This window comes from Alternaria alternata (assembly GCF_001642055.1).
Source record: "Alternaria alternata strain SRC1lrK2f unplaced genomic scaffold CC77scaffold_25, whole genome shotgun sequence".
Taxonomy (NCBI): domain Eukaryota; kingdom Fungi; phylum Ascomycota; class Dothideomycetes; order Pleosporales; family Pleosporaceae; genus Alternaria; species Alternaria alternata.
This window is the reverse complement of record NW_017306214.1, coordinates 16,620-41,504: the sequence shown is the minus strand read 5'-3', so window position 1 is coordinate 41,504 and position 24,885 is coordinate 16,620. Positions and strand designations below refer to the sequence as shown.

Sequence of the window (24,885 nt, the reverse complement as noted above, 5' to 3'; positions counted from 1 at the left end):
GGCCTCGCCTCAGCTTCCATCACGGTATCTAGACATCGGAGTGAGCGATTCGGATCCCGTGAGACTAGTCATTTCCAATGGGGAACATGGAGAGTACGCGTGCTTAAGTCATTGTTGGGGTGGTTCACATCCCTGCACTTTGACAGAAGATACCAGAGCAGAATATACCAAGAAAATTCGCAAATGCGATCTCACACCAGTGTTCCTCGACGCAATAAAGGTCTGCAAGAAGCTTGGCTTGAGAAGACTCTGGATTGATTCGCTCTGCATACAGCAAGACAGCAAAGAGGACTGGCGTTATGAGTCGCAGAGGATGGGGCCATACTATCGCAATTGCACCGTATGCATCACAGCTACAAGCTCTGCCAATTCGGAGAAGAGTTTCGAGATTGCAGAAAGACCTTCGGTGGTGAGCTCATCTAGCACGGATCCCGAAAGTGGGCCTTTCAGTCTCCTTGCTTACCCTTTCGACTTGATGGAGGAAAAGCCTCATTTTGGCCACTCGAATAGTCTGGAAACTGCCCTTGAAAGCTTTCCTCTCCTTACCCGTGCATGGGTCTTACAAGAGCGTTGGCTATCCCCGCGAGTACTTCACTTTTGCGGTTCTGAAGTCGTGTTTGAATGTGCTCAGTCAACGACTTGCGAGTGTGGTCAAGCAAGACAATCCTTCGTGGATATGATAAAACCCTCAACGGATGTACGATACACAACAACATCACATGAGGGACTAATAGCCAAGCGTGCACAGCTTGCAGCTATCGGGTGGGACTACTTCGTTACGACATACAGCGCTTTGAGAATTACGTACAGCACGGATCGCTTGATTGCTATATCTGGTCTGGCATCTACGTTGTACGATACGAGATACAACCCCAATGAAGAGGGTGAGCATGGAAGCCTGCCGCTGTATCTTGCTGGACTATGGCGGATGGACCTCACCAGAGATATGTCATGGTTTGTGGGATCGACTATGATCTTTAGAAAAGACAACAACTCCAGAGCTGAAGCAATAGGGACAGAGAGGGTGCGCAAGTCCAAGTCTACAACTTACGTTGCACCTTCTTGGTCGTGGGCTTCGATATCGGATCCCATACGATATCTCCACCTGGATAATCCAGATCCGCAATTCATGCTCCTAGATGCGCGAATCAACTTGGCCACTGGAAACATATATGGACCCGTAAATGAGGGCTGTTACCTCTATTTGAGAGGGAAGATCACGACGAGTTCCTGGGAATTGACAAGTGATGCTCAAAACATGTCGGTTTATCGTCTTAAAGACATTGTTGGCACTCAGATACTTGGCGAGACAGACCGGCTGGGCGTGAACTTTTCTCCGGATTATGCAATCGCTAAGCCCGGTCCAAATCAGCTACATCCAGCAGCGATGCTTTACGTGTTTCCATTGGTAAAAATCGGGGTGTCCTTCGCCGTAACCTTTGGAAAACAGGAGCCCGAGCTGATCAAAGAGTCGAGAAGTACATTATGTCTGGTCCTAAAGGCAGTTGACACACAGTTTGAAAAGGCACGTGTGTATGAGCGAATTGGCTTCACCGAATTCACGAATTTCCAATCCGGAATCAGGAATGTCGACCCTAATGATTATTCAGATGAAGACTTCTATATCATATAGTTGGGTATATAATCATGATTGAGATAAAAATCTGATTCTTGTCATTATGAAATTGGATCTACCCTTCTCTTCGTGGTTCTCCGTCTCTATGTGAATAGTTCACTAGGCATCACAGGGGAGAAAGCGAGTGTGTAGAATAGCAATATGCTCAACAAGGAACCAAGTCTTCTATAGTTTGGAAACCGATAGCATAGTAGGTAAGTATCAAGGAAGCAGATTTCGTGCTATTAACATGATGTAAAGGACAACCAATAACGACAAGCAGTTTTCTCATACGGTAATCCACTCGTAGTTCTGCAGCTTCGAATCATCAGGCTTGTCTTCCGGTAGCAATTTGTAAGCCCTGGTCTTCCCGATAGTCCAGGCAAGCGTGTCGCGCACTTTAATCCCCCAGGCAGTCTGCGGGAAAGCAAGCTGTGGAAAGCCAGGCGGCAGACTTTCATGCTTTCCTTGGATCTTACGGAATTTCTCTTCCCAGAGCTTGAGCGCTGCTGGGATGCCATCGCTATTCTCTATCTTGCTGAGCTCGCCTGCTAAGTGGTATGCACCCTCGACCGCGAGAGTGACTCCCACTCCGAATGTTGCGTGGGCTGCATCACCGAGGAGTACCGCACGGTTGTTCGTCCATGTGGGGAGCTTGACATACGCTGCACGGCTCATGTAGAAATCGTCGCATCCATCCATACCAGCCAGGATTCTCTTTGCCTGCCATCCTGCATCGTGGAAGGTTGCGTGTAGGAATTCCTTCTGCTTTTGGGGCCCTCCATCCATCGCTGCTTCGGCAAGCGGATCACGATGTCCATGTGCTGGTGTCGTAACGCACATGTAGCATCCAGTGGTCTTTCCATTGCGGTGCGGTCGTGTCATGAGGCCTAAGCCTTTCGGTGCGTTGTACCAGTACCAGTGCTTCGTGTCTGATTCTTCACGAGGAATGCTGAAGTACGCAATGTACTGGCCGATGAAGTTGTAGCTGTCCTTCCGCGTTTCTTCGTCCAAGATAAGAGACCGTATCCGTGAGGTTGAGCCATCTGCACCAACAATGAAGTCGAAGCTATCTTTTGCTCCACTATTGAAGGTAACATCGACTTTCTTATTCGTTTGTTGCACGGCTGTGACGTAGTCTCCGTACACATAATTAACGTTCTCCATGCTCTTGGACGCATCCACGAATAAACTACATAGGTCGGCTCGCAGAATCTCATACTCGGATGTGAAGCGGTTGTCGCCTTTTCCGAACTCGGCGATAATCTTATTGGAAGCGTTGACAAGGCGAGTGCCGTCCTCTGTGGTGTTGCGTGCGAGCACACTTGGCAACAAGCCCATCTTCTCAACGATAGAGATGGCTGCGCCGCGGATCTCGATAGACTGTCCAGTGGGCCGAGGAGATGGTGATCGTTCTACAACCGTGATGGATGCATTGAGGCGGGTCCTAGCTAACCAATACGCAAGATTGGATCCTGCGATGCCAGCGCCGTTGATGAGGACTTTAAGCTGAGGAGTTTTGGAAAGAGACATTGTTCGTATGAAGTGTCTAGAGATAAGTGGATAAGTGGTTGCAGCATATTGATGGAAGCGACAGTGCTCAGTTATATACCTTGAGGTTGCGACGTTGTCGCATTCAAGGCGTCCCTATCACGGCTTGGTGGGCTGGAGAGGACGCCTAACCCGAGCTCAATCTGGCCCGAGATGCGTTCAACCCGAGCACGATGACACGCGCACTGCAACGAGGCTTACCTGGCCTGAGAAGTCTATCGCGATTAAGCAATCGTTAGCGCAGCGCAGCGCCATGTCGTGCGATAGAGTATTGATGACCCAATAGCGTTGAAGAAGGAGTGCCGCCTGGAAAGTGGCGGGTGGTTGGATCGGTGGTTTTTCGCCGGGCCAGCTCGTTTCTTCCCCACGTATTTCGAGGTTGGCATGTACGGACGTCCGTAGCTCCCGAAATGTCCGGAGTTTGTGACAATGATGCAATAAAGTCATAAAGGCTTTCGCGATAGCCGTTTCGTGTTCCTTTTGCAATACCTGGCTTTCTCTCAAGCTTCTTCACACCACCGTACTCCAATCCGCTCTCCACAATGGCGCGAATTCTCATAACAGGCTCTTCTGACGGTCTCGGTTTGGCCGCTGCTAAAAAGCTTGTTGCAAATGGACATTCCGTTGGTTTGTGCTACCCTGACCCTGCCCATTGTTGGCTTGCTGACGCGACCAAGTCCTCCATGCGCGCAACGCTCAACGCGCTGAAGACGCCGAATCCGCATGCCCTGGCGCTGAGAAGGTTGTAACGGGCGACCTGTCAAGCCTCTCCGAGACCAAGAGCATGGCAGAGGAAGTGAACAAGCTCGGCGCATTTGACTGTGTGATTCACAACGCTGGGTTGTATCAGGGCGATTACCGCAAGACGAGCGAGGGCATTCCTGCACTTGCAGCTGTCAACACGATTGCGCCGTATGTGCTCACCGCGTTGATCAACCGCCCGAAGCGCTTGGTATTCATGTCTTCCGAGATGCATCAGATGGGCTCTCCTAGTCTAGACGACATCCTTTGGACGAAGCGCGGCGAGAGCGAGTACACCGCAAACGCGGCCTACTGCGCGAGCAAGCTACACAACGTCCTGTTCGCCAAAGCTTTCGCGCGCAGGTGGCCCGATGTGAAGAGCAATGCTCTAGACCCAGGCTGGGTGGCTACCAAAATGGGCGGCAGCTCAGCATCCGGAGATCTCAATGCGGCTGTCGAGAGCTACGTTATGCTTGCGGAAGGAGAGGAAGAGAAGGCTAAGAAGACTGGAAGCTATTTCCATCCGAGTAAGCGAGAGGGAACCCCCCACAAGGCAACTTTAGATGAGAAGAACCAGGATAGGCTACTCGAGATCTGCGCTGAGTTCTCTGGAGTGAACCTCCCGTGAAACTTACCACTAAACATCGAGGAAACAACTGTCCTGCAATTCCGTATGGGTATGCGACGGATCGGCTAGACCTACGCTTCCCTTGACAGCAGGGGAATGATAGGGAAGCTGTTCTTGGCACCTTCGGTAGGATGTCGATATAGTGCTCTGGATCAGGAAGTAACAATGAATATCGGATACGTACCTCTTGATAAGATGCAGGTTATGATTCTTACCTCCTGCATATTGAACTACGCGATCATCAGCCTATGTAGATATGTTAGTTTGCAGTCCAAACGCTAAGATGCTCGGTATGATAGACGCCGTAAAAGCGCTACGCGACCCTGTTAACGCTCAGGTTTCTTGAACGCACGCGGAAACTTAACACCTTTCATTACGGAGTAACATTTGATTGATTTGGCGAGAGTTCGGACAACAGTACGCGTGCCTAGGGTGGGCGGGCGATTATGCATAGGTCTGGTTGGTCCAGAGAACGAAAGTCATAGCGAGTTTGTCAGTGAAACTAACGACTGGGAAGAACAAATTACGCTCCAGGATGTAAGCGGATTATGAGGTAGCGAAGACTGGGTGGGATCGGGACATTAAGATCTAGCTGCCCCACTTTCATCATTTTGCAATGGCACAACTCTCGAGGTCGCAAAGCGACATTTCTCAGCAGGCCACAGGATTGCAGCAAATCATGAGGCCTTGAAAAGCTGCTATCGTACCTTGTGAAGGTGCGGTCCGACCCTGTAAGACGAACCGAACCATCGGGTGCTGACGCGGGGTATATAGCGACTATCGCGTGCTAGTGGTGGTACTAAGCTGTGGGAAAGGGAGGGCTGGTCGATTTTGTGTTGTAGTCAAAAAGTTGAGCAGTCTAGTTGCATCGCGAGTAGCAGTCGCATAGCCCTGGGGGCAGTAGTATTACTCGCGTGAGCGTGAAGTTTGCCTGGTCGTTAGGTAATACTAGGTACATGGTACTCGTTCAGCCGGGTGAGCCGTTACTTTCATGCGATTGCATCACGCTGTACAACACCCCGCGGTTTGTAAAGTGCGTCAGCCGCAAGTGGAGAACTTTGCCTAGATGGCCTGGGTTGGAACGTGATAGACTTCTCACGTAGCGTAGTTATGCTCACCGTACGCCACGAGATAGCCACTCCTCTACATGGGTATCGATGAGTTCGCGATCTCTCTCATCCAACCAGGGAGTCTGGTGTTGAACCACGCAGCCTGCGACTGGAGACACGCTCGATGCGCGTTTCATTGCGGACATTGACCGACGCTGATGTTCTGTGCAAGAGCTGGGATGATTGCAGGTAAGGCAGGTGGTAAGTCGTGCGGGCAGCAGCAACTGGCGCCAGCGCGCATCGGCAATGAAGCTAGCTGAGGACCCTGTGGAGATCTGCGTCAACAGCAAGGAGGAAATTCCAGCTCTGGTCATGCGATTCCAGGTGTGCGTCGTCGCACGCACCATCGATTGCAGACTCCGCCTGCAGGTGCGCAACTAGCAGACATGTGTTAGGTTGGGTGCATGAGCTGAACATCGTGGCTGCATTAATTAGCGGAGCTGAGGAAAATGGGCGTTGACGCGCCCGCTTGGCGATAGACGCCGCCCGCAGCCTGGATCACAAACAAGACCTGGGGATGATCGCGTCTCCCTTGCACTATTGATGAAGCGAGCACACCAGTAAAACGAGTTCCTCTGAACTGTCTTCTTCCTTTGGGCTTCTTTTCTTGCTCCATCTTCCAAATATACCTATGGCACACCAGTTCGTTCTTGGCAGACCTTCAGCGGAGCATCTTGTCGAAGAATTGACCACCTACGTATCACATGCTTGAAACCTTACGAGATCCTTCTCTATGAACGGCCAAGACACAAAGTATGTGGTGCATGGTGCGGTCATTACTGTTTTCAACTAACATCCGCTCTAGTGCTTTGGTGCCTAAAGCTCTTGAGCCACCGATATCGACTGCTGGCCTTTCAACAATCAAAGCTCTCGACTCGAGCAGCGATGGAGCATCGAAGTTCGCAACGGCTTTCCGAGAGGAAATATCATCGAATCACAAAGAGTCATTCGATCGTCTGGCCCTTGAGCTGAAAACACCTAGACTCAACAAAGTTCACCATCACTTATGGCTCGCAGGCCGCCCAACGGCTGCACGACCTTTGCACCGGCAAAAGCTGCTAGGACGTAGTATCCTCGTAACAGAGAGCCCCGACGAACATCTCGTGTGGTTCGAAGACTGTATCTTCATCAAGCCGTTGCCCGGTTTCCTTCTAGACTGGGACTCGTGGAACAACCACCTGTGTCCGGACCGAGAATTGTATGAAGCTGCATGCGGCCTTCTGCTGTCATATGCATGGCTCGTACGGCATAAAAGCGACCTCAACGCTGCAAAAGAAGCGGGACTGCTAGCAAAAGAGATAGAGTGGCTCGACTGGGTCGAATTCATCGATGCTTTTCTGACCAAGATCGATTGCGAAACTCTAAGGGGTGTCAACAAACGATACGAATATGGTGAGCTACGTTTAAGCCGTCTCAACGCCATATATAGACTTCTTCCGCCCACATATTCTTTTCGAAACTTCACTCGAGGTTTTCAAAGCCGATCGACATGGTATCAAGCTTTCTTTAACCGTCATTTCAAGTGGATGCTAGCTGTATTTGCTGTTATTTCAGTCATTTTATCAGCATTGCAGGTCGGGCTTGGTACGACAGAGCTGCAAGGCAACAGAGCTTTCGAGCGTTTCTCATACGGGTTCGCTGTAACATCCTTGGTCGCTGTAGCGGTAGCACTGGCTGCTGTTACCTTTGTATGGCTTGTTTTATTCGTGTATCACTTGTCGATGACACGGAGGAATGATAGAGCAGTACGGCATGAAAGATTAGTCGCTAGGCCTGCTTGAATGACATCTCGAAGTAGTGTCGTGCTTCATAGATAAGCCACACACATTGCTAAAACATGACTTGAGTCACGACGATCTAGAACAATCTAGCACTAAGCGTGACTATGAACTACAGCCACTCGGTTGTAACCTGCATAAGCTCGATCTCCGCGTAACCTAATTTGTGTCCCCGCATGGAGCTAAACATGAGCTGAAAATAAGCAAGAGCTTAATTTGCATTGAGCTAAGCTAAGCTGAACTGGTTCGTGTATATCTTTCCAGCATAAGATGAACTTACGTCTTTCCTAGCGAGCTGAACATCTCAGAACATCTGACGATAATCAACACTATACATCACACAACGTACGCCTCGATGGTCTCTAGAAAGAAGGGGCCTGTATTTCGGGTCACAGGACTCTCAGTATCACAGTGCGACGATGAACTGAGAACAACACTCGAGGCTACTATCAAGCAAGAACTCTTGCCTGATGAGAAGCCAACGCTTGGCTTTAGCACGACTATCGTACCATCTTGCTACGACAATGAAAACAAGAGGGTTGCCCTGGTGAACTTTCATGACAAGGTTCCTGTATTTCTGCTCGAGCTGGTGACGAACCCTTCAGAAATCTGGCAAATCGAGATGGGCGACACGGACATCACCTTCGACTGTCACTTCAGGGGGATGACGCAACTGTATACACCAAAGCTCGAAACGCCAGTCACCGCAGAGTATGTAGCAGCTCGGAACCACCGCTATTCTTCCTTGAATCATACCGCTAAGATATTGCATCTAGTATAGTCGCTATCACCGGCCTCGATGGCCATGCATACGGTTCATGGAGGGGAAAGGGGAACCTCGGGCGTATGTGGCTTCGTGACTTCCTTTCTAGGGACTTACCTTGCTGCCGAACTATGATCTATGGCTACAATTCAAAATTGTCAAGCCATGGAATCGATAAGATTATAGACTATAGCAGGGGCTTAAGGGAAGAGCTCAAGAAAGTCAGGGATACAGAAGAAGTAAGTCGTATCTCGACGTGCATGTGTAGTATAAGCACAAAACTAATACGCGCCCTGACCTAGTCAAGACAGCGACCACTCTTCTTCATCGCTCACAGTTTTGGTGGCATAATACTCGCTCACGTACGTGCTCTACCCGAAAATGTAGATGTGGAGCTGAACAAAGACACAGTGCCTCAATCAAGCGCGTCAGACGAACGAAGACGATGACCTTACGATATCAGCCGTTCACAGAGCCACTTACGGCATGCTTCTCTTTGCAATTCCGCACAAAGGCATAGCAATCGACGGTATTCAGAAGATGCTTGGAGGACAGGAAGACCACTCAAGGATCGGGCTGCTTGAGCAGATCAAGAAAGGTTCTGATATCCTAGCTCAGTCGCTAGCTGATTTCAAGAATGTTGTTCGAGATCGGAAGGTAGTAAGCTTCTACGAGACAGGGCAAACCAGGCAGGTCGAGCTGGTATGATACCCCAATACACTCATATTCAAGCACGTTACTTGAACATTGCTGATGTATTTGCGATAGAATAGCGAAAGCTCACGTTACGCCAGAACGGGCGAGTTTGTCACAGTGGTTGATACGGACTCAGCTATTCTTCAACTCCCCGATCATCTTGAGGAGAAGATTCCCTTGACTGCCGACCATTCCATGATTGTCAAATTTGACAGCACGGACGATCAAGGTTACACCAGTGCGCGGGACAAACTTAGAAAGTTTGAGCAGGATGCACCAAGTGTGGTTGCAACTCGTTTCCGTACGTGACCTTTTTTCCAGTGAGCCCTCCAACTCAAGGATTGTGTTTGGAATGAAATCTGTCGCTACCTGAACAAATCCTAATGGATGTTATCTCTGACCATCTGGTAGAATTTGCTGTCCATCCGAAAGGGGATAATTCTATGGCGAACTGGATCTCAAGTATTCCTTACGAGTCTCATCATGATTTTGCTTGCCAGAACCTCCTTGCTGGATCCGGTCAGTGGCTGTTTGACAGTGATGAATTCATTTCCTGGGACCGTGCCGATCCCCTCACCTCTACAGTGTTATGGCTCCATGGCATCCCTGGGTCAGGGAAAACTTCGCTGGTGGCTCTCGCTATTCAGCGTGAACGAAAGCGCCTCACGGATACAAAAGCTCAGCTGGCATTCTTCTACTGCCAGCGGTCAAGTGCTGAGCCCCAGCGTTCCAAGCAACGGGAGTTACTTTGTTCACTCCTAAGGCAGCTTGCTTTCGACAAAAACGGTGGTTTGAAAGAACCCGTGAGAACCTTGTACGAAAAGAAGAAGAAAGACGCCGCGCTAGCCCAGCACGAAGTCCAGATGTTCACAGACGAGGAAGTGATTACACTGCTCGTCAAGCTTTTCAAGATGCGGAACACAACAATCATGATCGACGCACTCGATGAGATGGTCAGAGACGAAAGACCAACGTTATACGAGGTTTTTGATAATATCAGCGAACGGCTTCGAGATAGCAATTCTACCGACAACCGCCACGCCGTACTTCGCCTCTTAGTTTCAAGCCGCAACGATAGAGATATCGTTCTAAAACTGAGCAGCTACCGGAATGTTTGCATCGGTGTGGAAAAAAATCGCGAAGATATCAGAGAATTTGTGAAGCGGGAGCTTAAGAAGAGTATAAGGGGGTACCAATTGCTTGTCGACACCCCCGAGGACCAACAACAAGCAATCCTTGAGTCGATAGAGAGAACGCTTGTTGCCAAAGCTCAAGGAATGTATGTATCATCAAGCTTAACATCAAGCTGTGGCAAGGGACACTAAGCTCACACTACCAGGTTCCGATGGGTTAGTCTCCAGATACCGTGGATCTGTCAAGCACGAGACTCAGAGTCCGTACATCACCAGTTGGCTACGATACCCGAAGATTTAAAAGAATCTTATCATCGGATATGTGACCTCATGAAGAGTACGCTCCTTGAAAAGGAACTAGTACTTGCCGAAAATGCAATCAGATTGATATTAGCTGCAAAACGTAACTTGGAAACAAAAGACTTCTTAGAAGCACTGCAGATGGGCTCGGAGTGGAAGAGACCTGTTTCTGCGAATACGCTCATGGAGATGTGTCAAAATCTCGTCGAGTTAGACACAGAGAGCAATGTCTTCAGGTTCGCGCATTTGTCCGTCCGGGAATATTTTGAGGAAAAGGAAGGCTTCAAAACAAGAGATGCTAACGCCTTCGTCTTGAATTCATGTATAGAACGTTTGCAAAGGCTTAGCGGAGACCACCAATCGGACATCACACCATTCGGAGAATATGCCTTGGCGTACTGGCTTCAGCATTGCGAAGCCATTGGATCTGATGGTCCACCCGAGCCACTCAGAAGCAAGGTCAAAGAAGTTATCCATAGTAAAGGTAAACCATCTCAAACCTTTGAGTTGTGGATGAGTATCTTGGATGAGAATATGGAACATTTAGGCCTTTCAGAGATCCAAAAGCTCAGGATCACACTTGTATCAACTCCCATCGCGTTACCCTCTTTTGTCGCTTCCGGGTTTGGGCTTGTATGGCTCCTCAAGGAGGAATTCTGCCACCAAGAGGTGGGATGGTCATCAGTAAACGAATCAGGAGATACAGCACTCCATGTTGCATCGACTTGTGGCCAGCTGGAAACCGTCAGATATCTCCTAGATCAGGGAGCTATCATTAACGGCGATCAAGCATACGCTCTGCACATGGCTGCTTACTATGGTCATGATGAGGTTCTGTCGCTCTTGCTGGAAAGACACGCGGATCCGGATACCCAAATCTACCGGGAGAACTGGGGGACTGGAAAAACTGCTCTTCACTACGCTTCGGCCCACAGTCGTTCAGAGCAAATGACTAATTGCTTGTTAAATTATGGTGCCAATACGGAACTTGTTGATGACGTTCTCGAGACACCGCTATTCAATGCCTTGAGATGTAGTACAAAGACCCCTCGGATTCTTATAAGACGTGGCGCCAACATCCATGCGGTATCACAGGCAGGCGCAACACCTTTACATGTAGCTACTTGGGCCACAGCAACCGATCCAGTGTTCCAGGAAAACGTGATTCTGCTCTTGAAGATGGGCGCAGATAGGTTTGCGACATGCAACACTGGATTCACACCAGTCGGCTGGGCCAGTATCAGTCCCAGTCTTACCAGGCTGTTCTTTGAAGAGGTACCGGACGAGGGTCCCATGGAGCTGCAAACTGGAGTTTTCTCCATCGTGCAAATGGGTTCTGACTTCTCGCTTCAATACATTCTTGACCGCGTACACGATGCAGACGTAAATCTCGCTCAAAGCTGTGCAAAACGACCTTTGGACTTTGCGTTAGAGCGCATGCAAAGTGGGCATATATCAACTCTCTTGGGCCGTGGTGCCCGACCGGGCCTCTATTGGGATCTCAGTTCGCAATGGATACAGCGTTGGAGACACGAGAGGTTCTTCAGTCAGCTCTCAGAGGTACTCTCTGAGCCAGTGACACCGCTCTTCGTGTCACAGTTCAGTGTTGTTTCAGGCAGTCGTTTTGGTGAAGTTTGTGTCGATGAGAACAGCCTCGATCTCCCCTACTTCGAGCTTGCCATTCCCAAAAACCTTGCAGCGATAAAAGGAGTTGTTTTCCATACGATTTCGCACGATCAAGGTACGTCGTTTGAAAATATTTTGTTGATCAACAGCGCTCATAGTCAATAGGATGGAGTGACAATAGCGAAACTATCGGTGGCACGTACAACTCACACTCTTGGCTGGAAGTCCAATGCGGACTTCCTGAAGGAAAGACACCGGGTCCATTTCATGGGCAACACAGACCTGCACTCCAGTATAATGTTCACGCCAGCGGACAATGGCGCTGGCATAGAAACATATGGGATGTGAACGATCCTACACGAGAGCGTTGGCTCAAGAGCCTGTCACCAGGTGACACTATTCAGGTATTCGCAAAAGCAAGATACCAAGGTTGGCAATGCTATGTCCACTCGGTACGCATCGAGATCTATGGGGAGTTCGTGGAATCTGCATTGTCAGAATTGCCGCTTGATCAATCCAACATTCAACCGAGTGGACTTTGGTCATGGCTAGGATCATGGGTAGAGAATTTGTCTGGCTAGAGATTGCGAAGCCTAGCTATAGAGTATTTCAGGATAGTCCAATGAGTAGACCCTCTGGCATATCATTGCAACACGCCGAAGCAATGCACTCGCTACGCTTGTTAGATCGCACTTTGTAAGGTTGGTCATCCGGAAACAGCAGGCGACACGGCAAACTTATAACATCTGGATCTTTGCCTAGACTGTCTAGGACTTCAGGGTTTATATTAAGGCAGCTGCTAGAAGGTAAGTGAGTAGTAGACCCCAGAGAGTTTGAGAATATCCTTTGTAAGTTGTAGAGGCTACAGATTATAGCAACACACTCTATGCGCGATCAAATTAGCTCTCTAGTGTAGCATGAGGTTTAATAGTAGTAATTAGCTTAACCAATAAGATATAGCACACATCTGTATCTATGCGTACGTGATCACAAATTTGACTATGTACGTACACGCCTAGGTGCGAATCTGCCCCGGATGCCAGGCAGGCTCTTGTATAGGGTCACAAATACAATCGAGAGGCTATATTTAGGTAGCGAACATGTCCTATTCCTGAATCTTACTCTCTAACAAAGCTACTAAGGCATCAGCAAAGGCCTCAGGCTCAAGCATGTATGAGATATGACCTCCAGGAAGCCGCACTACCTCCTTGCCAAGCATTTGAGCAAGCAGCGTGATCGGCCCAACGCCAGGCCCATCTCCAGACGTTGTCCCGGCCGCCGGCACAAATTTCGTCTTCTTGGCCTTCATGTCCTCCAGATCCAGCAAAGCAGACGTGTATTGGCGCAACTCAAACTCAAACCAGTACATGGAGTTTGCACGGATCTCATCTCCCCGCGTAGGATCCATGCAAAATCTCATCTTTGCGCCTTCTTCGCCTGCAGACAAGCCGCCAGAGAAGACCTCCATTGCTGCCTGTATGCCCTGCTCACGGTAAATACTGTAGATGTACTCGATGAGGCCAGCGGCTTGAGCACGCGATTGCTCAGGTAGTAGCGCAAATGCTGGAGGCTCATGGGCAATAAGAGTGTGCACTCGGTTCGGGTGTTGAATCAGGAGCTGTGTGGCAACGATGGCACCGGAGGACGTGCCGAAGACGGCAACCGCTTCGGTGGAAAGGTGGGCGATCAAGGCGCTGGCATCATCCGCATCTGTCGAGAGCCGATTCTTGAAGTCTTGTGCACCAATGTGCTGGCTCTGAGAATAACCTCGGCGGTCGTAGCAAACTACCGTGAAGCTGCGGGAGAGGTGTCTAGCTGCGTCGTGGAAAACAGCTCCACGGCCATCTGCACCCGGAATGCAGAGTAGCAATGGCCCGTTGCCAAAGGTATCGTAATGTAGTTTTGCATTTGAAAGGTTGAGGAAAGGCATTGTCAGAAAGTGAGTCGTGAATTGGAAAAAATTGTGCTGAAGGTGAGCAAGCTTTGGATTTTTCTTGTAGTGCGTGGGTGGAACGAGGTGGACAAAGTATGAATATATATATAGCTATGTACGGGGAGTTTGACTACGGTTCGGGTTATCCGGCATGCCCGCGATAGGTACGATAGCGGCCCAAACGCGATTCATCCATGTCCGCGATGCAACTCAGCTTAGTAGAATCTTTCGTGGGTACTTTGATGGAGTAAGTGACGTCGCGGTTCCTCAGCACTGCCGAATGACCAATAATACCTTGCTCCGGTCCCGATCCCGATCCCGATCTCCGCGGCTTGGCATACTAGCTCACAAAGTCTCCGGCACGGTCAAGTCTTGTTCTTCTGTATCCTCGATACTCAGCTTGCCAGGTTACTGGTGTCAATTTGTCATAGCGATGCAGCCTCACAAGCGTCGCAAGACATTACTTGCCTGTAATCAATGTCGAGATCGCAAGACCCGTTGTAGTGGGGACCGTCCTCTCTGCAGGTCCTGTCAAGAAAGACACTTGCAATGTCAATATGAACAGGCTTCGATCCGAACCTCATCGTAGGTCTTCCACGTATATGCGCGGTTCTACCAGTTTCAACCTCTAAGATCTTTCAAGGTCAGCTTACGATACTGAGCGTCGCTTGAGATTGCTGGAACGACTGAATTCTCGAACCGATCGTTGGGCCGGTCTTACCCCTGCAACGCAGCTGTGCGCTCAAGATACAGGACAGGATGCTTCATATCAGCTTCCCACTATACGAACAGAAGCGATAGATGGATCTCCAGAAGAAGGCTTCATTAGACAGACAACCCACGCGGATTCTTCAACAGATTCCTTCCTAAGCCAAGTCAGCTCTACTGCACATAGACTCGAACGACCAGTACGGCCAGAGACCATATCGTCGCCATACAGCGGAAACGCCGATCACTCTTCGCGATTGTGCGATGCACCAACAGTGAATAGCTTTGTTCCAGAACCAGACGTTGATATTGATCTCATGGAAAGCTTCTGGAACAACATTCACCCCATATTTCCCCTCTTGCATCGGCCGACTATTCTGCAAGCATACGAACATCTTTGCGAGCCATACAGAGCTGGAACTCGCAAGAACAGCGAGGAAAGCAACACCTTTCAGGCCATTTTGTACATTGTGTTTGCCCTCGGCATTCAATACGACAAACAACTCGCTTTCGACCATCGTGTTACAAGAGCAGACGCATTCTACAAGATGTCACTTGATCTCGTATCTTCGAACGCCATCGATAATCCTACACAGTCGCATGTTCAACTATTTCTACTCACGAGTATTTATCTGCATTCTACTGCATATGCCAATCGCTGTTGGGACATGATTGGTACTGGAACTCGTATAGCCATAGGGCTGGGCTTGTTTCGAGAGAGCGCCTCTTTTCACGGTAAGGAATCTCAACTGAAACGCGAAATGAGGCGCAGGATCTGGTTCTGTTGCGTCATTCTGGACAAGTAAGTCGTTCAGCTCTAAAGTCATTCACATCGACACCTACTAAACGAGAAATGAAGGATGTCAGCTGCGACCTTCGGAAGGCCTACGACTTTGCCAAGACCATGGAAGACAATGCCTCCCAAGGCGATTGATGACGAGTTTCTCCAATATGCAGGCGAAGGCTCCCAGCCGCTAGGTCTTCCTTCTTATGTCGAAGGATTTGTGTACTCTCTTGGCCTATTCGAGATTCTTGATGATGTTCTAGCCATGTCTCACAACCCACAAGAAGAAGATGAAGAAGAGCACGCTAATGGTCATAGGCACCAAGCTAGAAAATCTATGTCTAGACTTGTCGACACTCTGTCCCTTGATTCACGGCTTGAGGATCTAGTGAACAGCATGCCAGATCGCTTGAGGCTATCAGAGACTCATGAGAATTCATTAGCCCATTCAAGGAACGCCTTCTATGTGCAGGCCCAGGTGCTGCATTGCAGGTACGTGCAACGCCAAGATCGACGAGAAAAGTTTAGCTGACCAGTGTTAAGGATACACTACGTTCGCCTCCTTATCCTTCGACCATGGTTGCTTGAAGGAACTAGTTCTGACTTCCCTATGTCACTTGGTGCTAGCACTCTTCGAGAGATCCGTAGTCTCTGTATCTTGACCGCGCAGCAGACTATCGACGTACTTTATAAGGCCGAGACATGTCGTGCAAATCATTCGAGTTGGCACGCAGTATGTTGTAAGAAAGTCTCTGACATGTATTCTCAAGTGATAAACTAATTTACACAGTTCTCTACACCGCTGCTAGCGTTCTTCTTGCGGCCGCTTTTCTTCCTAAAGCCAACGGAGGCATCGATCTGTCTTGCGAACCATATCTGAATTCCTGGCATAAAGCTCTACAGACTTTGAGACACAATGAAGTGCAACTACAGGCTTGCTCACAGGCTGTGAAGTTGTTGGAGAGCTGTCGAGAGAAGCTTCGATCTGAAGTTATGATTAGAGTCTCGGAAGGTATGTTCGCTTGCCTTCTACCACAACTCCAATCGTGAGATATGGGAATGTAATGACTGATCCGAAAACACATAGAACCGCGGGGACAAGATGCTGGAGGCGCACACATGTCAAGCACGGACACCGATATTGAGTGGGCATTTGATTTCGAGAGTCTGGACTTTCTTAGGCCTAGTTACTGCTGAAGCTCAAGTTTGTATATCAAAGTCATGTCCATCTCTGATACTACAAGCAGTGCGAAATCATCGACTTATTATATAATACAACTACTGACGCTAGCCTACGTATTTGCTCGGGCTAGGCATTCAACGACAAAGAGCAGCCTATCCAGAGGTTTTGTTACCAAATACGCTCCAGGCACGAGACATGATTTTTAGAAAGCAAGGAGCTAGTCGTGCACGTGATACTGAAATTTGGTGGTTTGAGACAGGAAGACACCGATTAGGGCAGTAGTTTCGATGGGCACGGGCGACGACGTTAGTATGGGACCTTTGGACATCTCAATCCGAAAATGCGAACTGGAATTACCCGAAGACCTTTAAGCTATCAAGAGATGACAAAGAAGGCTCTAAATACATACCGGCTACTTCAACAGGAAAGGGAAAAAGTTGTGTATAAGGCAGCATCCAGGCATTTTTGAGTTGTCGGGAGACGACGGGAAGAACCGTGATCAGCTTCAGGCTGAAAATGTTGATGCAGGTCAAATGCCAGAAGTGCACGATCTTATCATGGCCTATTGGGAACGCCCTTCGCTCTGCTTGCATACCATCCAGACTATTCCACCAAGGCTTAGAGAAGATGACATGTAAGGATGTATCGACTATGAGTCTAGTGACGCTAGCCTTCGCTTAAAATCTCATGGGAACCTTCGTAGACATGTATGGACCCTACCATGTGTACAGCATGTTGTCTGGCTGCTCCGTGTCGAGCAACCCTGAGAAGATCGGAACATTGATCTCATAGCCGCGGCGCATGGCTTCAGCGATGATGACTAGGCCTTTGTAGAAACGACTCCAGATGATGATCTTCTCCCCAGGGTATCTCTTCTGAATGTCCTTGTAGAGTTCTATAAGCGCCTCGCAGCGAGGAGTGAAGACGTCGATATCTTTCATCTTGCCAATCCGATCCAAGAACAACTGATGCTTGGTCGACTTCTCTGGATCCTTGGTCTTCTTATTCTTCTTCGTCTTGTCGTCTTGTGCCTCTATACACAGCAAATTTGATGCGTCTGGCTGGTGGAACTCGGCTGTGTCATAGTCGATGTCCTCCATGTTCTCCATGCCTTCCACGACCCTCATGCCTTCCATATCCACGTCATTCTCTCGGCGTAGGGGTTCAATCATAGACAGTATTCTCAGTTCCTGGAAGCCGCTCTCGAGCAGCTAAGTCGTCATGGCTTCGGTAAAGTCCCTTGTGTCGATGGCGTTCTCGTCTATGTTTGCGCAACGTAGCAAATCCATAGCCTTACCAGATGATCCCGTGTTGGCATTGAGATCGCGAACTGCGCTGATGAAGTGTGCTGTAGCCTGCTTTAGATCGACTGACCGCTTCTTCATCGCCACGTTCTGTCGATCGTTGTACGTTGCGAGAACAGAAACTTCTGAATCTTCCTCGGCCTTGGTGCAAAGTCCCATTACGGAGCGGGAATCATCGTCTATGACAACTATTTCCTCGCCGTGGCCCATCCGTACGACCCTGATGAAGCTTCCGATAAGACAAACCTTTTCCTACCACGACAACGTGTGTTGAGAGCCATAGTATGGATACTAAGAATCGTGAAGCCTACAATGCTTCTAGTCGCTATTAGAGTTCCTCTCAAAAGTCAATGTAGACTTCAACGTAAGGCATAGTAGCGCTGTTTTCCTTCTGGTTCTTCAGTTTATGCGCTTGCTTGAGGATGCTAACGCGTGGCTGTTTTCCCTGCTCCCGATAATTATGTCATGCGAGGGATCAATGCGTGGTATATTCAGTGCATCATTTCTACCTCCTTCACATGCTGACGCACTGACAAATTGCAGTGCAAACGTTAAGCTCCGAAAGCGCAACCTCTCGGTTCCCACCTTCACTTGCCGCGCAGGTGGTCTTTTGGTACCGTGGACCTTTATCAGCCTTTCGAACTTCACAACTCTTCTTACACTCCTCTTCCAGCACGCCACTACCTTGATACTGCGCAGATTATCTTCGAACATACGATCAACCCAACAAAAATCCCAATCCATACCTTAGAAGGTATGAAGAGACCGAAGGCTGGTAATCCCAGCATCGGACGCCGGTTCACAGACTGGAGACCAAAAGTATACCATCATCATCCATATTCACCGTGTATTACTAACGTATACATCAAGCCTGCACCGCCCAAGAACAGACCTACCGAGACTAACATGTCCACGACGAGGAAGCCGGCGAAGAAGAAGAGGAAGATCTCAGCCAAGAGGCCAGCAAAGATAGCCACGAGCGAAGACCATGACAACGATGATGGCGATGATTACTATGTGCCCTCGGAGTATGACCAAGACTCTGACAGTGACGCAAGCAGCATCATGTCGGTCGATGCCAAAGAAATGGGTGATGGCGTACAAGAAAAGCTTGGTAGAGATGGCAAGGTCATCAGATCTCGAGGCCCAGTCAAGGACTATGCGCTTGTGGAAGAAGCAGTCGTATCAGATGAATCATGGAAAAAATCTGGTGCATACCACAGGCAACAATTCAAGGCTCTGCTCGCCGAGCAGGTATGTCTTCCCATAAGGAGACACGAACATGACTAACTGGACCATACAGAAATTCAACGCAGACGCCGAAGTCAATGACGCAGATGTCCCAACTGTCGAATGTGACGTCCAGGGCGAGGATGACGACGAGGAGGCTAGTTTTGGCCTGCAGCGCGCACCAGATGAGACCAGGGAGGAGTTCCTCGCGTCCATGACACCGGATTATGTCTACAAAGATGGCAACAAGATTTATTCACCCGCCTACAAAAAAGCTATTTGGAAGGAACCACACAAAGGCAAAAATGGAACTGTCGAGTGGAAGGCCAAGGCAACTGACCGGCTGAATGTCTATCCCGATGGCTCAATTGCATTGCGCCGGAGATTTGACTTGGAGACTTCTGCAACTGAAGGAATGCGACCTAACAGAAAGAAGCGGATGGAAGAGGACGGCAAGGAAGAGACAGAGTAGGGACTGTTCTTAACGGTGAACAAGGGAACGGGCGGACGTTTTGTGGTGGTCGTAGGGGTCTTGACAGTTGCGAGATGGCATTGAGCTGCTGACACATGGGCAGGCTCCTCGAAAAGTGTTTTTCGTCTTGATTTCTTTGAAGGTTTGGGCGTCGGAACAAAAGTGGATTTACTTCAGACTAGCAGGTGACTGGAAACCTGATGGTATGGGCCTTATGCGTTGGTTTCTAGTCTTTCAGTATTCAGCAAGTTCGGCGTGCTTTCAAGTCCATTACTGGCATCATCACATCTATTCAAGTTTCAAGAAGAGTATGATTCACTGTGTATTGATTGTAGCAATCGATATCGGCACTCGCGGACGAACTTTTGTTCCGTGACTAGATCTACCTCGCTGAACCCACCTCACTGAACCTGCCCTTGTCCGATATTCTTCGCGCCACATTCGCAGTCGCTAGAACGGAAAAGATTGAGGTCAACGGTAGAATACATCGACAGCACATGCTTTGCAAAACGCTGGGTACAAATCATCAAGATTGCCCGGGTCGATCCGGAAGCGACAACCGGCACAACGTCTGTTTCCAAGTCTTGCATCCTCTTGTGCCTTACACTCATAGCATTCGCCTTTTCGCGCCACAAACCTCCCACCCTCAAGTCCGGGCTAACCTAAGGTGCAGAGAGCACCTTTTTGCTGTCCCTGTCCTCCTTGGGCTTACAGTGAACCGGTATCGCTATCGGGATGAGCGGATGGAACTGGTCGTTGGCTGCGCGCCTTGCCGTCGCCATCACCATTGCCGTAGTCGTGTGCATCTTCGAGGTCGCTGTGGCCGTGGGCCTCGCCGTGCTCTTCGACATTCATCATCCCTTCGCTACCGCTTGTCTTCTTGTCGTACTGCGCTCTCATAGAACTGCCGTTCTCATCGGTGACCACTTTGCAGGTGCCATGATTCATGTGGAAGGTAGTTCCGTCAGAGCGTTCACCCCTGTAGATCTTCTCCTCGTCGACGTACGGTGCGAAAGCGTCCTTATTTGGCTCATCGTCGTTGGCGCAAGACTCGATACGATCCCGGATGCCTAGAAACTGACATTATCATACGGCTTTGGGGCAGCGAAGACGGTGGTGATTACCCTGCTCTTGGCCTTCTCCGTCATCCTTGGTGGATGCAAACCATGACTTCCCCATCTGGAAACCAGCGCCCTTGGTACCGGCCTCCACAAGAGATTTAGCAGCCTTCTGCATCAGATCAATACACTGTGATTTCAGAAGGTCGATCTCGGCGTTGCGATATTGTTGTAGGAGATCTAGCAGTGGCAGTAGTGCCATTTGTACCTCATGGCTCTGCGGTGAGCGCCTTGGCCGCTTGAGAGCTTGGAAGGTCGTGAGAAATGTGGCGAGATCTATGAAGGCTTGCATTGCCGCTGCCACCTTTGCCTTTTGTTCCTGGAATCTCGGATCGCTCTGGTTCATCTCCTTCAGTGTTTTGGTAGCGGTCCTGGCTTCGTTGCTTGCGGCGAGAATTTCAGCTGTCATAGGGTCGACGAGTGGCTCCGGCGCTCTCGCGGTCGTTTCGTTCGCCTTTGGCGGCATGTTGTTAGCGGTTGTCGTGTTGCTTGTGATCGGAAAGTTTTCGGTGGAAGAAGAAGTGAGGAGACTAAGTGAAGGCGGCGTCGTCGGTCGCGGTCAGCGGGCGCGCTAAGGCGCATCTGTGTATATCAACACTGACCAGCTCACTGCCCTCTTCCACCTACAAAACACTCCACGGCCCTCAAGATGACGCCAAATACGAGTACCAACGCGCAGCACGATCCCCAGCTTGCGAAACTCGTCGACATCTAGATTATGATCAATGAATTGGCCAGCACTGGCGAGTAGTGGATCATCGACGCAATCGAGCGCGCTATCGGAGACGCATCTAATGACTTTAGAGGCGCAGAGGTTGCACAACTGATTGCCATATACCGCCTCATGGATCTTGACGTGGAGTTCGACCAAGGATCGGCGATCAACGCCCAACAGTGGCTGATTGTACGTCTCGGCAGTATTACACAGTGAATCTGTAACTAACCAATCACAGAAGATGTTCCCAAACTTGGGTGGAAGCGGATACTTGACCGCTGGTATGGTCCTCGGATACGGCAAGCACCTACGAACCCATCGAACCCGCATGACCTACGGCAAAGTCAAAGCAAGCCTTAGTCTCTACATCAAGTACCAGCTCGAGCACCCGGACGACGGGACCACCGACGACTGCGAGTTATACATAGCAAGGCGTATGGACCTCTTCCATGAGGATGAGTATGCTTAGGGTCGGCTTCATCGGCTGCAGGTGTAGCGCGGGCAGGCTTATTGGGGAACTCATTCTCGTGAAGAAAGCACACTGTTCTTCTTGCTTATCGTAGCTCTTGACCTGAGCAGTGTGCCTTCCATAGCGGCCAAGAGGAGTGGTTGGACTGACCAGCTGCATCTTTGTGGCTGAAGAAATTTCTGACGATACATCACAAGCTACGACTCGGTATTGCCGTGAAGTAGCATGAATCATAGGAAGAAACGTGAGATAATACCGAAAGACACATGCCTGATATGTCCACCATCGTTACCATTTGAAAGTGACGAGGATGATGACCGCAACGCTGGGATACCACGCGAGGATTTAATTCTGATGTTGGCCCTTACGTGTGCTCACCGCCATGGTTATATACATGTTGCTGGTGTCAAGAGACGACGGTCGCGGATAGGAGACAGCTTCCTACGCTTTTCCCTCGCCCTTACGTCACTATGCACCGACCCAACGCCTATATACTGCCTGTCGAAGACACAGCTAGACTCAAAGCCTTGTTGGACGCAACCAGAGATTTATCTCAAAGGCATTATTGAAGCTTGCGCTCTGCATCTCCGTATCCCCCATCATACCGCTCTGTTAGCAAGACTAGAGGTGATTCCCCGCCTTGGTCACCGTTCTTCCTAAGAAGATCATAGTCAACCTTAACGAAGCTTTACCTTCTCCATCTCAGGTCTCTGACTCTCAACTGCGCATCTTCTCGCTAACAGACGTGGCGCACAGCCCAATCGATTAGTCCAAGAGATGACTGAAGAAGCAAGGTCAGACCAGGCACCGAACGTCTTGGTCGATATTTCTGTAGCCCCAGCCGTAGTTCTTCTCCTTCCACCGCCTCCAAACCGTAATCCTAATCAATGGTTTATCTACAATGTAAAGTAGGAAGCTAGTAGGAAGGCAGTGCGTAAAACTGCAAGACAATCAGGTACTGGCCCGTGCACGCTACATAGCCCAACGGGCTGATTAGTTATTGCCTTGTCTTCCCTGCCAAGCTGCCGACGCTGCCGGCATTAATTCCACGCGACAGGACGTAATTATAGCTACGACCTAACTAACAAGGCTACTGTTCCCCACCTGCCAAGGCGCTTCGGAGTGTCTATACAATGTACGTCCGTCTTGTTCCAATCGTCGTATAAGTATCGTTCGTCTTGCTGTTATATTGAGCCATCGCAATAAACTTCTGTCGCGCAAACATGGTTGCTGTACAAGTCTTAGCCTGTTTCCTCGCGACCACCGGAGGTGTCCTGTAAGCGGTTGAAAAATAATCTCTAAGATTGATTTGTTGGCTGACACTCGTCCTAGAGCCTCGGTAGGTGGCACTGAGGATGCTTTGGTCTCTCCAAACGCTGAGCGTCGCAATCTGCACGCAAAATCCCATTCAAGACGGGCTGACAATGCGACTGTGCTATTGCCTATTGACGTGCGCTTGTTCCCGGAATTCAAGTATGGGGAGCGCGCGATGCTAACGAGGTCGCAGGTTTACATGCACGTCATAACTCCTGGCGACATCGAAGGAGAGGGATATATTAGGTATGCTTCGATATCGTGGACGCCGGAGAGTTTTTGTTAACTTCCTTTCGAGCGACGCGGCGCTCAGTGCGCAGATGGAGGTCCTGAACAATGCTTTCGAACCTGTTGGATTCCAGTTCAATCTTGTAAACACGACGCGCACGATCAACGAGTATTGGTAAGCCAGCGGAGACATGATGAAAAGGTGCAAAACCTGATATTCTCCAGGTACAACAATCTCTTAGAAGCACGTCCGTCTGAACGAGAAGTCTCGGCAGCTCTGCGGCAGGGCGATCTCGCTACACTAAACATATACAGTATGGGGTAAGTGAACCTACTCATATGCTCTACGAAGAGAGCTGACATCGACATAACAGTGTCGTCAACACGACAGAGACTGCCTGGGCAACGCTCCCTGCCTCGCAGGCATCTTACGATGGCGTCTTCCAGAACAACACAGCATTTCTAGGGGGCAGTCGCCCTCTCAATGAGGGAATTACGCTTGTTCACGAAGTTGGTCATGTAAGTGCAGTATCCACCTCGACTCTCACGAAACTCCCGCGTGAAATGCTCATATAACGATTACTAGTGGTGTGGTCTCTACCATGTCTTCAACTTTGGCTGCGCTGTGAGCTACGACTACGTAGGTCCCATCATCATCTCACATTCAAACCACCTTTTTATTGAATATTTAGGTCGCAGACACGCCAAACCAGCAAGCACCCGAGGTCTCGGGTGAATGCGACATCGGACGGTAAGGCAGCTCACATCACTTGGGCTTTGTACAATGCCAACTGACTAACTCCCGAAAATAGCGACTCCTGCCCTGACCAGCCTGGTTTAGATTCCATACGTAGGTAGTCGATCAGCAACCTGCAACAACAACAGCACTGGCTATCACTGCTAATCTTACATCAGATAACTACATGTCGTACTCGGCCGACTATTGCCGGTACGAATTCACGCCCGGACAAATCCAGAGGATGCGAGAGCAGATGGCCAAATTCCGTGGTGTCGTGTATCCTGGCATTGACGTTGACAACATCCCTGAAGACTCGATTGAGATTCCGCCTCCAGAAGAGTAGACGAATAGGAAGGGGGCAACGCTTTGATCTTGAAGGATGCGAACTCTGGCAGTACTGTTGCGAGACTGTCCAAGGCTTTATTGCCAAAACAGTATATCTACCTCGCCCACCTCACTACAATCTTCTTCATCTTCTTCACCTGCATTCCAATTGAGAAGGGAGATTTTGAGAGTGTTGTAAGGTTCTAGCTCCGAAGCGACAGTGTGTATTGGGATGGCTAATTTGATCATTTGTCATCTAAGTCCTCTTGTGTATTTGTGACAACACCTTCCAGAAACTGGAGGACAGGTCGTTCCTTTCCGCATGGACGAAAACCATCTCCCTTTCTTGTTTGTATTCTAAAGTGCTGCTCTAGTCCTTCTACACTCGATCTATCCCCCAGTTTCTCCAACTCCATCCCCTTAA

At 49.5% G+C, this 24,885-nt stretch overlaps 12 protein-coding genes across 12 annotated transcripts; 8 read left to right on the top strand and 4 right to left on the bottom strand.

Annotated features, from left to right (window-relative positions):
* Positions 1–91: 91 nt before the first annotated feature.
* On the top strand, positions 92–955 carry CC77DRAFT_917893 (HET-domain-containing protein; the record flags this gene model as incomplete). The annotated part of the gene is made up of 1 exon (XM_018533686.1): positions 92–955. A coding segment is annotated over one exon (864 nt), but the record flags the coding sequence as incomplete, so codon positions are not given.
* Positions 956–1,665: 710 nt separating this feature from the next.
* Positions 1,666–3,428, bottom strand: CC77DRAFT_443318 (flavo protein monooxygenase). The gene has a single exon (XM_018531709.1). The coding sequence runs from the start codon at positions 3,146–3,148 to the stop codon at positions 1,904–1,906; it is 1,245 nt and encodes a 414-aa protein (XP_018380852.1). The 5' UTR covers positions 3,149–3,428; the 3' UTR covers positions 1,666–1,903.
* Positions 3,429–3,645: 217 nt separating this feature from the next.
* On the top strand, positions 3,646–4,962 carry CC77DRAFT_972889 (NAD(P)-binding protein). Its single transcript, XM_018535870.1, has 2 exons — positions 3,646–3,793; positions 3,844–4,962. Exons 1-2 carry the CDS (start codon positions 3,709–3,711, stop codon positions 4,533–4,535), a joined length of 777 nt encoding a protein of 258 aa, XP_018380851.1. The 5' UTR covers positions 3,646–3,708; the 3' UTR covers positions 4,536–4,962.
* Positions 4,963–6,585: 1,623 nt separating this feature from the next.
* On the top strand, positions 6,586–7,362 carry CC77DRAFT_915617 (hypothetical protein; the record flags this gene model as incomplete). Its single annotated transcript, XM_018533672.1, has 1 exon — positions 6,586–7,362. A coding segment is annotated over one exon (777 nt), but the record flags the coding sequence as incomplete, so codon positions are not given.
* A 415-nt stretch (positions 7,363–7,777) lies between these two features.
* CC77DRAFT_946574 (hypothetical protein) lies at positions 7,778–9,190 on the top strand (the record flags this gene model as incomplete). The annotated part of the gene is made up of 5 exons (XM_018535092.1): positions 7,778–8,133; positions 8,199–8,424; positions 8,488–8,547; positions 8,597–8,887; positions 8,954–9,190. 5 exons carry the CDS (start codon positions 7,778–7,780, stop codon positions 9,188–9,190), a joined length of 1,170 nt encoding a protein of 389 aa, XP_018380849.1.
* A 3,852-nt stretch (positions 9,191–13,042) lies between these two features.
* On the bottom strand, positions 13,043–14,112 carry CC77DRAFT_443259 (hydrolase; the record flags this gene model as incomplete). Its single annotated transcript, XM_018531708.1, has 1 exon — positions 13,043–14,112. Exon 1 carries the CDS (start codon positions 13,868–13,870, stop codon positions 13,046–13,048), a length of 825 nt encoding a protein of 274 aa, XP_018380848.1. The 5' UTR covers positions 13,871–14,112.
* Positions 14,113–14,267: 155 nt separating this feature from the next.
* CC77DRAFT_1099003 (hypothetical protein) lies at positions 14,268–16,562 on the top strand (the record flags this gene model as incomplete). Its single annotated transcript, XM_018529979.1, has 6 exons — positions 14,268–14,458; positions 14,517–15,383; positions 15,441–15,857; positions 15,909–16,105; positions 16,156–16,377; positions 16,453–16,562. Exons 1-6 carry the CDS (start codon positions 14,307–14,309, stop codon positions 16,560–16,562), a joined length of 1,965 nt encoding a protein of 654 aa, XP_018380847.1. The 5' UTR covers positions 14,268–14,306.
* A 702-nt stretch (positions 16,563–17,264) lies between these two features.
* CC77DRAFT_1065929 (hypothetical protein) lies at positions 17,265–17,675 on the bottom strand (the record flags this gene model as incomplete). The annotated part of the gene is made up of 1 exon (XM_018528853.1): positions 17,265–17,675. The coding sequence occupies one exon, from the start codon at positions 17,673–17,675 to the stop codon at positions 17,265–17,267; it is 411 nt and encodes a 136-aa protein (XP_018380846.1).
* A 933-nt stretch (positions 17,676–18,608) lies between these two features.
* Positions 18,609–19,554, top strand: CC77DRAFT_1065927 (hypothetical protein; the record flags this gene model as incomplete). Its single annotated transcript, XM_018528852.1, has 3 exons — positions 18,609–18,671; positions 18,723–19,106; positions 19,156–19,554. The coding sequence occupies 3 exons, from the start codon at positions 18,609–18,611 to the stop codon at positions 19,552–19,554; spliced, it is 846 nt and encodes a 281-aa protein (XP_018380845.1).
* A 212-nt stretch (positions 19,555–19,766) lies between these two features.
* Positions 19,767–21,164, bottom strand: CC77DRAFT_1079433 (hypothetical protein; the record flags this gene model as incomplete). The annotated part of the gene is made up of 4 exons (XM_018529301.1): positions 20,679–21,164; positions 20,267–20,624; positions 19,960–20,211; positions 19,767–19,842 (listed from the first exon to the last, which is right to left on the bottom strand). The coding sequence occupies exons 1-4, from the start codon at positions 21,136–21,138 to the stop codon at positions 19,767–19,769; spliced, it is 1,146 nt and encodes a 381-aa protein (XP_018380844.1). The 5' UTR covers positions 21,139–21,164.
* Positions 21,165–21,516: 352 nt separating this feature from the next.
* Positions 21,517–21,856, top strand: CC77DRAFT_1065925 (hypothetical protein; the record flags this gene model as incomplete). The annotated part of the gene is made up of 2 exons (XM_018528851.1): positions 21,517–21,576; positions 21,626–21,856. 2 exons carry the CDS (start codon positions 21,517–21,519, stop codon positions 21,854–21,856), a joined length of 291 nt encoding a protein of 96 aa, XP_018380843.1.
* A 1,176-nt stretch (positions 21,857–23,032) lies between these two features.
* Positions 23,033–24,693, top strand: CC77DRAFT_1053983 (hypothetical protein). The gene is made up of 10 exons (XM_018527775.1): positions 23,033–23,132; positions 23,189–23,306; positions 23,364–23,416; positions 23,469–23,573; positions 23,624–23,719; positions 23,773–23,917; positions 23,985–24,038; positions 24,091–24,149; positions 24,211–24,248; positions 24,314–24,693. The coding sequence occupies exons 1-10, from the start codon at positions 23,080–23,082 to the stop codon at positions 24,478–24,480; spliced, it is 888 nt and encodes a 295-aa protein (XP_018380842.1). The 5' UTR covers positions 23,033–23,079; the 3' UTR covers positions 24,481–24,693.
* The last annotated feature ends 192 nt before the right edge of the window (positions 24,694–24,885 follow it).